The sequence below is a fragment of the Camelus bactrianus genome, chromosome 11 (genome assembly GCF_048773025.1).
Source record: "Camelus bactrianus isolate YW-2024 breed Bactrian camel chromosome 11, ASM4877302v1, whole genome shotgun sequence".
NCBI lineage: Eukaryota > Metazoa > Chordata > Mammalia > Artiodactyla > Camelidae > Camelus > Camelus bactrianus.
In genome coordinates, this window is record NC_133549.1 from 80,747,200 (window position 1) to 80,759,259 (window position 12,060).

Genomic DNA, 12,060 nt, shown 5'->3' on the forward strand with positions numbered 1-12,060 from the left:
CTTAAACAACAGACATAAATTTTCTCACAGTTTTGGAGACTAGAAGTCCAAGATCAAGGTGTCAGCATGCTTGGTTTCTTTTGAGACCTCTCTCCTTGGCTTGCAGATGGTCACCTTCATGTTATGCCCTCACACAATCTTTTCTCTGTGAGCATGCACCACTGGTGTTTTTTGGTATGCCTTAATCTCCTCTTCTTCTAAGGGTGCTAGTTAGATTGGATTAGGCCCCACTGTGATCACATCCCTTATACATTCTGACCTACTAGGGCTGGGGCTTCAACAAATGAATGTGTGAGGTGAGGAGCACCTACTGCTTATGCTAATGTCTTCTATTATCAATGACCAAGTGACAGATTCACATACACGTTTAATAAGTAACATCTGATGAAAAGCTAAAGATAAATCTTATTCTACTTGATAAGCAGTAAAAACAATAAAAACATCATGTGTTTGGAGATAACAGCTTTAAGGCAAGGGTTTGGAACAGTGAAAGCAGGCTCACACTTCAAAAGAATCTAATACGATAAAAGATATTTCTCAGAATCACGAGTCAGGTTCAAGAGAGAAATTATAACTATTGGTATATCAAAGAACATTTGGGACAGCTTTTCTGAGGAATTCCTTGTTTTAAAAAATGGTATCTGTGTGTATGTTTCACTTTGGAAAACAGTGCATTTACTCTTCAAACTTTTTATGAGATTCCTTTAAGAATTCTAAACATTAAAATAACCTAATAAATTATATATATATAAAAAACATGTTCAACAGTTAATTAGATTCTCAAGTACATTAAGATATAAGGTAATAAATGTAATTATATTTGAAACATCTGCTAAGTTTGAAGTGTAGCAAAGGCCTTTCTGGATTATTTGGTTATTTTACTAACAATATGAAAGGCTGGGATAAGCAGAGCACCACAGAGAGACTGTCCCTGTGGTAAGACCGAGGGGGAAGATGTGAAGATGAGATACTGAATGCCACACATGCCTATCCCAGGGCACTCCCAATCCCCTTGCAATGATACACACAGTCTGCTGTCATTATCAAAAGTCTATGTGGGGATTGGCTCAGGGGTAGCCATGAAAAACCACAAACCTCATTATCTTATTAATCAATTTCATAACCAAATCCTACTCATGGGAGTTAAACAATGGTTTTCAGAGCTGGGTCAGTCTTTTCAGCTATGAGAGCAACTGGAAGAACTAAGGAAAATACCACCTGTTTTGGTAAAGCCCTATTTATCTAGAGAACAGAATCAGCACCCCATTGTATGACAGTTTATTACGGTTAACATTAGCAAAAATTTGAACTCACAATAGGTCTGGCTCATTTTTATATTTTTGTAATACAATTTAAAAAAAAAGAAAATGATTATAGGAGACAGAACGAAGCAGCACAGAAAACCACAGATTCCATCATAAATATGTCAAATTATCAAATAAATAAATAATTTATATGTGAATCTTACCTTTAATAGAACAACACTGACTTGACTTTTATGGGTTATTGGTTTTACTCATGATAGCAAACCTTGTAGAGAAAATGTCATTGAGCAGGTCTGAAAAAAAAACTTTCAGGGTTCATTCATTTCTATAGGGTTTTACCGCGATAATGTTCCAAAGCAGCTGAAAGTACTTGATGAGATAAATGCATGTGTGGGGCTTAATATCAAGCAACAGCCTATCTGGCATCAGTAATCAAACAATTACGAAATGGAAAGTACATCTTGTACAAGCTGACAGACCCATTAAATCAGGAGAGCTGTTGGGCAGACATACTGACACTGCAAGAATTACCAGAAAGCATTAATTCCAGCATTAATAAAATGGCAGTAAATAGATGACAGCTGCCAGATGAACTACGAAATAAGGTTACTGGCCTTGTTAAGCTCGCGTCTGATTTTCTCAGGCACAAACTGGTCGAGGTAGCGTCTGAAGTGAAGGGCGTCGATGGCGACGATCTCAGTGCCGCGCCGCTGCCAGTCGTCCCTGGGGCAGGACGGATGGGGGAAGATGAGGAATGGGGAAAGGCACTTACAAAATAAAACCCTCACAGACTCACGTTTCTCTGGGAGGGTTAAAATATTAAAAACAAACCAACCAACCAGGTGCTATATGTCTCAGCAAATCAGGAGGGCAGAAAACACCATTTTATTTTTAGATTCCAAGGCAATACATACCGTGGTCTGCCAGTCTTTAAACAGTAAAGTGAAAAATTATCTAAGACAGCAAATAGAACATATTGTAAACATATATCATTTACAGTGAGTCTCTGAGGTTAAAACACTTGTGGAGCAAACAAAAGGAATTTAGTTCTTTGTTTCCTCTAATAATAAAGACACTGCATTTGTATCTTGACAAGAGCTCACTCCTTTGTTTTGAAAGACCTGCTCTAAGCCAATGAGTAACATCACCATATACTGTCCAAGAACTAATCCCAAGAAGTCAACTGCTGTAAAAACTGTGTAATAAAATCAGTACAAAATTCTACCTACGATGCTCAACTGCTGACTGTGCATAACTATTTTTAAAAAGGGAAAGAAATGGAAGTGGATAATAATACTTCATGGAAACCAGAAGGACTGGATGAAATCATTTTGGAAATGTAAAATTCCAAATATTTCATCTTTTTTATAAATGTGCAAATATTAGTATGTCAGCCAACTTTTCACACTGAAGAATAGCAATAGAAACCTTCATGCTAGTCTGTAAACAATTATCAGGAATTCAACATCAACACAGATAATTGTTGCAACCACGTATTTTAACCAAACCAGAGGGAAAGAGACTAGGGACTGGACTTGAGATATTACAAAGAAGAAGTTTGTATGTCTACACAGGAAATAGCTGATTTTTTCTGCCACAATGGGTCTTTTGCATTAAAACACACACACAGACAAACATATATATTTTTCTGTAAAAATTTACCTCTGGTAAACCAAATTAGTGGGGAAGTAAAAATGTTACAGTGTAAAATATATTCTAATAAGAAACAGGAGACAGCAGCAACAAATTCACCATACGTTCTGCTGTCGACTGTGTCGTCTCATTAGGTAAACTGCCCCAACATACGTTTGCCCCGCTTACCTAAACTCACAGAAGAGTTAAAGATAAATAAATAAGCTGTTTAAAGGCTTTAAGCTCTAATTAGAATCTATTCTAAATTAAGTTTGGCCTGGGAAGTTAACCACCACTGACTGCTTACAATTAGCAGCTGAGATACATGAAGAGAGCTGTGCCTTTCTTGTTCTTGGTTTAGACATATGGCTTTTATTTCTCTGTTCTTCCCTTTGGTATATGGACATGGTAATACTGTTTTAACTACTAGTGAACCTGTACTATTGAATTTAAAAAGAAAATTCAATTTCTAAAATGAGAGTAGATGGGAGACAGAATGTACTGGGTCAAGCCCACATTCCTGAGCTTCTGGCCATGTACTAAAGAAGGAAATGAACTCACCTTTCACTCCTATCTTCATGGCTCCGGGCCCAACGATATGTTTCAGCATAGCCTGTGTATTCACTGTACTGTTCAGTACCTGAAACAAATAATCTGCCACTATTATTTTTCAGAAAAACTTTTCTTAAAAACTGTACCTTCTAAAGGGTCTTTGATAATAAACAAACGAACAACCCCACTGGTCTTAATGACTTGTTATTATTTCCCATAAAGAAAAAAATGATGCCTCCAAAAACCATTGCAGTGTTTACCATACAGTGAATGAATGTCCCAATCAAAAAAGAAAAACAGGCTCTGTCATATTCATTTGTTTTATTTTGTGAGGAATGCATAAAGACAGTGTTTTATAGAAGTCCACTGTCTTCAATGTCAGTAATCTGATGGTAACATTTAATAAGTATTGTTGAGAAAAGAAATTTTACATAAAAACATTCCCTAAGTGTCATTAAAATTAAATCTAGGATTTGCAAATCAATAGGTACGGTACTTCAAAGGGCTCTGTAAAGCCAGGAGATTTATGCATGAGAAGACAAGGGAGGGAAAAAAGCATAATTAACATTCATCTGATGAGAATATGTACCAAGCTTGGCACATAACATAGATTTCTAGTTCATTGGACTTGGACATATCAAAAGGGATGGTGTCAAAAGTGTTCTACTCTTTAACTAAATAAGCTCATTCCAATTTCTATGGTCAACTCATAATTACTTGGCTTTATGAGAAAGAAACAGTAAAATTAAAAGCTGCCTTATTAGATCCAATTAAACAGAAATACACAGAACAATTCACCCCAAACCAACAGAAGACACATTCTTTTCAAGTGCACATAGAATATTCGCCAGAATAGATCATGCGTTGGACCACAAAACAAATCTCAATAAATTTAAGATGATTAAAATCATATCAAGCAGTTTTTCTGACCACAAGAGTATGAAACTAGAAATCAACCACAAGAAAGAGAAAACTTCAAAAAAACCAAACACATGGAGTCTATGCAACATGGTACTAAACAATGAGTAGATCACTAAAGAAATCAAAGAGGAAATCTAAAAATGCCTGGAGACAAATGAAAATGGAAACACACCCTCCAAAATCTGTGGCACACAGCAAAAGCACTTCTAAGAGGACAGTTTATAGCAATACAAGCCTACCTCAGGAAACAAGAAAAACATCAAATAAACAATCTGACCTTACATATAAAGGAACTAGAAAAAGAATAAATAAAACCCAAAATTAATAGAAGTAAAGAAAATAATAAAGATCAGAGCAGAAATAAATGAAATACAGACTGAAAAAAAAAATAGAAAAGATCACCAAAACTAAAGAGCTGGTTCTTTCAGAAGATAAACAAAACTGAAAAACTTTTAATTGGACACACTAAGGGAATAAAATGATAGAGGCTTCAAATTGATAAAATCAGCAAGGACAGAGAAGTTATAACCACCACCACAAAAATCCGAAGGACAAGTGATTACTAGGAACAATTATACGCCAATAAAATGGACAACACAGAAGAAATGGATAAATTCTCAGAAATATACAACTCCCAAAAACAGAATCAGGAAGAAACGGAAAATAACAAATAAACCCATTACCATAATGAAATTGAATCAGTAATAATAATTTTTAAAACTTCTAATAAACAAAAGTCCATGACCAGGTGGCTTCACAGGTGATTTTGAATAACATTTGAAGAGTTAACACCTATCCTTCTCAAATTATTCCAAAAAAATGAAAAGGAAGGAACACTTCCAAACTCATTCTATATGGCCAGCATCAACCTGATACCAAAATCAGACAAAGATATTACAAAAAAGGGAAAGCTACAGGCCAATACCACTGATGAACACAGATTTAAAAAATCCTCAACAAAATTTTAGCAAAACAAATTCAACATAAAAAGGATCACACACCACAATCAAGTGAAATTTATCCCAAGCATGCAAGGATGGTTCAATATCTGCAAATCAATCAATGTGATAAACCACACTAACAAACTGAAGAATAAAGAGAATATAATCATCTCAATAAGGTTCAGCTTTTGATAAAATTCAACATCCACTTGATAGAAACTCAACAAAGAGAGTACAGAGGGAACATACTTCAACATAATAAAGGCCATATATGACAAATCCACAGTCAATGTCATACTCAATGCTGAAAAGCAAAAAGCGTTTCCTCTAAGATAGGAACAAGACAAGAATGCCCACTCTCACTACTTCTATTCAACATAACATTAGCAGTCTTAGCCACAGCAATCAGACAAGAAAAAGAACATAAAAGAAATCCAAATTGGAACCCAAATAAAAAGAGTTAAAAGTTCTTCAACACCATAAAGCAGTTAGTATTGGTGTCATCAGAATTAACTTTGTAAGGGGTTAGAGAAACCAAAGATATTTGAATCCATTTACATGAGGTTTAAAAGAAACCTTGTCTACTGGTCTGAATAGGAATAAAGACAGCCAGGAACAATCTTGTTCTTTTGTTTTCTGCCCTGCAGTGGACAAGCCTCATTTTCCCCAATATTAAAAGTAATAATAATAATAATAATAATAATAATAATAATAATAATAATAATAATAATAATAATAATAATACTGCCTACTCTGATCTCTTAACTATGAAAACAAACAGCTTTCTGTCTTTTGAAAAGAAAGTGGTTGAACAATATAAACTATCAATGATCAAATTTCCATTTCAAGTTAGAATGGTTTCAGTCTTCTTTCCTAAGAGAAACAAAGTTAGATTTATTTCCTTCAGGTCTGGGAAATCAAAAACGCACACATACAGATGCTTTTCCTTAGTCTAAATGAATTAAATCCTGAAATTTCTAAGTAGACATCTTTCAAAATTATGTTGTTCTGAAAAAAAAAATCAATGCTCTTAGCTTGTTTTAAATTCAAATGTATCGATAAACTTTTATGAAAATGCTAAGGTAAACAGTGATGACAGCAAAGAGACAGAAGACTGAATGACCTTTGTGACAGTTCTCTGGATAGCCTATAAGACTTCATGCTCAAAGACAAACTTACACTTAAGTTAAAAACTCTAAGGAACCCATGAAAATCTTTTCAAGAGTTCATGACAACTTTATGAGTTCTTAGATTTAGTAGTAAGAAAAATTCTTATTTTCTTTTACTAGCAATGAAAGTTTATGATGACCATAGCAAAGAATATGTGGAGATTTTAAAAATGCTACTTACTAATGGGCTGTGCCCTTGGAAAGAAGATTTATACAAAAACCATCTACCCTGCTTTTATTAGTATCATTAAAAAAGTGGTGATTATGCAGCAGAAAGAACACTCTTGCTTTTCACTCCCAGGAGTATAAAAATTAAGAAAGGCCAAACTCCAACTGAATTTGGATCTTTCCCAATAAGCTGGTGTCATTTAGTTAGCACTGGGCTGTTATGGTAGTGATGGGCACCTCTAGAGTTGTTACTCTAAAAAGTACCAGCACTATAAGCAATGGTGTCCATTTTTGTCCTTTCTATCAGTTCTGCTGACACTCACAAAAGATATAAGGACCTGGGGTGTCTGGGATGATTTGATTCACTGGAGGGCAGGTTTTATATTAAATGTACCAACATTCCACTCAGTAGTTTCATGTGTAGGCATCTGCTTTATGTTCTTACCACACAGAAACAACAAAACAATATCCCAGAACCACAGTACACCTTTTGGTACTGAAGCTATTTACTGGATGTTGTAGAGGAACACAAAGGGGATAACAAAAAAGGGAAGACTGGAGTTTTAATTCTTTCCCTCTATCTGTACTTACTGAAAGGTTTTAACTCACGACTGCTCCAGGGAGGGTAGCAGCAAATAGAAGGATTAACACTGTCTGGATAAAAGTATTTGCCTGTTTGTATGACCTGTTTCATATTCATTTAAAAGTCTGATACCAACCAGATGCCCTACAATGATGATAAATTTAATTTATTTCCAATTTCTCAAACTCTTCTACAGATTCAGGCAGCACAGTCACAGCCATTAGCTCATTGAGCCTGGATGAATCATTGAAGGAATGGAATTGATCAGGCAGATTGCAGTGCATGGTTAAGAGTCTCCTAAGAAGGGAGATGGCAGAAATCCAACATCAAATAGATGATGAAATGGCCATTTCCATTAAGGGAACATCACATCACAGATATTAATTAGGAGGCACTAAAATAGAGTTAAGTGGATATGGGGAAAAAATGCTGAGTTAAAGTCACCCCGGGTGTCCTTAGCCTGAGGTAATTACAGATGTGAAGGTGAGTCATGGATCTGCAACTCTCCATCTATTTCACAATGGCTGCAGGTAAGATAGAGACCAACTATAACTGCAGTGATGATCCTTTTAGACTGGGGACAAACCCTCCTTGAAAATGAAAAAAAAATTCTAATGCTTTCCTTTTATTATTCCCAGGGAAATTACATCTTTTATTTACAGAAACATTAATGGGAGGTGACAAGAGACTACTTCCCTAGTACAACAGAAATGAAGCAAATGAAACAAATTAGCTTTGAGTTTAAATGTCCAGCATTCTACTAACTTTTTTATTTCAAGGATGTAAATTCATCTTAAAAATTGATGGGATATTTTGTTATGTCTTCAATTCAAACCTAGCTTAACTGCTATAAATTAAGAATCTTCTAAAGTATTATTCAATACACCCAAATGCTGGAGACAGTCACATTCCAGACCTTCATTGTTCTCTAAAACAGTATGAGATCAATATGCTTAATATTCATTTGCCCAACAATGGACTTCTGACCATTTAATTTTTTTTGTTCTGTAATTCCTTATACTCCTTTCTCCCCTAGTAATTTCTATCTATCTTTTCTTTCTGCATACATAATAAACAGCAAATGCAGATAGATTACCAATATGTGCACTAAGAAAATGCTGAGAATAAAATAGTTTTATCTTCCTATTTCAGTACAGTCTGGATCACAACCTCAGAATTCTGGATGAAATCTTCAAGTTATTAACTTCAAATAGCTGCATTTCTATCAAAAAAGAGGCTCCTTTGCCAAAGTTTCATTCTTAAGTTCCTACATAAACTCAATTAACAATTGTTATTTTTTGCCTTACCTCACCAAAATAGCAGAATCACAAGAATATTATAAGAAATAATACAGAATATCTAAAAGATGTGAAATAACTTGTTGAAAGACCTTTTACCCACAAGTACTTATAAAAGATAAGGACACAACAGCAAAAATGACAGAGTAAGAGCCTTGGAGAATTCTCTTCTCCACAAAAATGGGAACACTGGCAAAACTTGTGAGAATCATCTTTTTCTGAACTGTGGGAATTAACCAAAGGCTTGCAGCAGTCTGAGTGTTAATTAAAGAAAAATTGGCTGAATATTGGCTAAAAACAGTGAGTTATGTGGTGCTTTAACTTGCCCTATTCGTATTCCACTTTCCAAAGCTCTGCAGTAGGCTTAAAAGCCAGTAGCCTGTAACCATACTGAAAACCAGCAGCCTGGTACCACCAGAGGGGGCAGAAGAAAGTTTAAGCTCCATTCAAAACCCCATTCTCAGAGAACTGTCATCATTTGACCTGTCCGGTGGGTCCCTGGAAGACCTCACTCAGAATGCTGTCTTTATTTGACCAGACTTGGACTTTGTCCAGTGGGAAAAGTCTAATTCCCAGGGTTGTTTGTTGAAAACAACTATAGTCAATTATTTAACAGTGTAACTGCCTGAAGCAGTAGATTTCAGTCGGGGTAAATAGGCTAACCAAAAGGCTTCAAAGGAAAAGCTGAGGAATGAGATGTCCTTTTAAGGGACATCAAAAAGTTCTAAGTATCCTCAGGAATCTGGAAGTCTACACACATGCCCATTGCTGTGCACATGCTCCAGAAAGGCCTGAGAATGTCCTAAACTCTTCCCTCTGTCTGATCTTGAAGCTCTGTGCAAGCAGGAAGGAAGTGCCTGGTGGAGTGTTGAAGGTGAGCCCCAACATATACCTTTGGCAAGGACTGAGTGACTTATTGGTTCTAAGCATTTAAGGAAATCTCTGTCCAATCATTAGCTGACTGCCAGCCTAACCAAGCAGAGACGTTAGTGGCCACACATAAAAAAGAAAACAGACTTTACAGTATTAGATCAGTAAAGTCACTAAACAAACAACAAACAGCAACAAAAACAAACTCTGGGGAAAGAAGAAAATCTAATTTCAAAAGTTGCCACATTTAAAATGTCCTGTTTCCAAGAAAACCTGAGACATGCAGAGAAACAAGAAAGTAGGGCCCATACTCAGGGGGAAAAAGTAGTCATTAGTAACTGTCCCTGAGGTGCCTTGATGTTGGACTAAACAGACTTTAAATCAGTTGTTTTAAATAAGTCCAAAAAACTAAAGGAAATTATGTCTAAAGAACTACATGAAAGTATGAGAATAATGCATCATAAATAGAGAATATAAAGAGATAGAAATTATTTTCAAATTATTTTTAAAAAGAACTAAACAGAAATTCTGGAGTTGAAAAGTATAACTGCAATGAAAATTTCACTGGAGGGATTAAAAAGCAGATTAGAGAAGGCAGAAGAAAGAATTAGTGAACTTGAAGACAGAGCAAATGAAATTATCCAGTCTGAGAAACAAAAAGAATGATGAAAGAAGGAAAATGAACAGAGCTTCAGAGACCAATGGGACATCACCAAATGTGCCAACATATGCATAACAGAAGTCCCAGAAACAGAGAGGAGGATAGGGATGGGAAAGAATACTTGAAAAAATAATGCCCAAAACTTACCAAACATGTCTAAATATTCAAGATGCTCAATGAACCCAAATAGGATAAAGTCAAAGAGATCCATACCTACACATACCATAATCGAAGAATTGAAAGACAAAGAGGGATTCTTGAAAGCAAAACATAAGGGACAAAATTTAGATACTCTCCTGAAACCTGCCCACAAATGTATCTGAGGCAAAGAGTGTGGCTTTCAGATTAGACCTCAGTCTTAGTTCTGTCATGTATCTCTTTAGAGATAAATTTGTTGAGTTATACATTTGATATAACTAATAGGGGATGGTTTTTGTCCTATTGTAACTTTTAAGAGTAACAATCAACCAAATTTTCCAATCCAGTTGAATGTTTAGTCTCCTACACTAATCTCAAAGTGGCAGTAGATTCAAAGAGGAAATAAATTCTCTTTTGCAGAAAGAAAAAGTATCAGCGTTTCATGGTCAATTATGGCTTTTATGTGGGAATGTTCTTTAGGTACCCAAATAAAAGGTTTAACTTACCTACAATGGCTGATTAAGAGCTTCTTATGAGCTATGAGTTAATCATTAATTTTGTTTGTAGCCTATACACAAGAAAATACTGCAGCATAGTGATATCACAATCTAAAGAAACTTAAAGAAAATAAATGTAAATCTTAATAACAGACCTAAAGTATAAATTTGACTGTTTCCTTCTCTCCTCCTCTCATATTAACTTAAGAAGAAACACTAAGATAGTCACACTTTTTCTCTTAGAATTAGAAATTAGAATAAACATAAGATTAATGATTTATTTCCCTTCTATAAAGCTCACTATTGTACGACTCTCTCCAAACACCATAACTGTGTTTTTTATATTTATATAGTGTGTTCATATTAAAGTACAACAAATCACTTTGGAAATAAAATAGGAGAAAAATAATAGGATACATGCTCAAAGACACATCACTCTTCTTTTTAAGGGTACTATATCATAAAACTTCAAACTGGACAGTAATTGAATTGTTTTTACCCTTGTTCCTCAGATAAAATTACCAAGAAAGAAAAAATGGGGATAAAATGTCTTACTCAAGATTATGAAAATAAAATTGTAACAATTAAAAATTAAGCATAATTAATGAATAAAAATACTGGGACTAATAACCATAGTAGAGAAAAGATTTATCTGGGTGGCCTCTAGTCTTCATGATAGATAGTCATAGGTGGGGAACACTACCCCATTGTCCAGACTTCCCAAAACTAACCTGTGATAATAAGACATTCATTGTGATCCAGGACCTCAGTGAAGAGCCGTGAAACAATCAACTCAGGGTTGATTAAAAAGCGGATTTCTTCTTGCACAAGTCCTGCACTGGTTACACCACCTCCAACAAAACGGTTTGCAAAATCCACCTATTTGGGAAAATGTGGCATATTAAATGATGATTTAAAATACTCACATATACGATAAAGAAGTGTGCTCCCTCTAAACTCTGATCTTCCTTTCCCATATAAATCAATCCCCAAATTAGTAATCTTCCTAGGGAGAATAGATTGTGGTTGACTGCACTCTCCATCTCACTGCAGTTAACATCTCTGAATATTTCTCTGGATTCCAAAATCTTAGAAGGAATCTGGAAAATAAAGCTTTTAGGCAAAAGCTTCAATGTAATTATATGGACTCTTGTTTAGAAACCTTATTGGTGCTTGAAGGGCCACAAATCAAGGGAGGTTTTACCCGGAGAGGTTTCAAGATCATTTCTCCATCATTCATCACTCAATTTCAATTTATGTACTTCATACAACTTTAAAACAATTATACAGGTACACTTCAATTTATTGCAGTTTGTTTTATTGCACTTCACAAATATTGTGTTTTTTACATATTAAAGGTTTATG

The 12,060-nt window shown here is 35.1% G+C and overlaps 1 protein-coding gene across 4 annotated transcripts in view; it reads right to left on the reverse strand.

The window, feature by feature from the left end:
- Positions 1 to 12,060, reverse strand: part of PARG (poly(ADP-ribose) glycohydrolase) — a 109,338-nt gene that overhangs the window by 21,968 nt on the left and 75,310 nt on the right. For all 4 annotated transcript variants that reach the window (XM_010963507.3, XM_074374379.1, XM_010963504.3 and 1 more), the window contains exons 13-15: positions 11,427 to 11,574; positions 3,459 to 3,537; positions 1,880 to 1,988 (exon numbers count right to left, since the gene is read on the reverse strand). In XM_010963507.3, the coding sequence (XP_010961809.1) occupies positions 1,880 to 1,988; positions 3,459 to 3,537; positions 11,427 to 11,574 (336 nt within the window). The remainder of the gene's footprint in view (positions 1 to 1,879; positions 1,989 to 3,458; positions 3,538 to 11,426; positions 11,575 to 12,060) is intronic.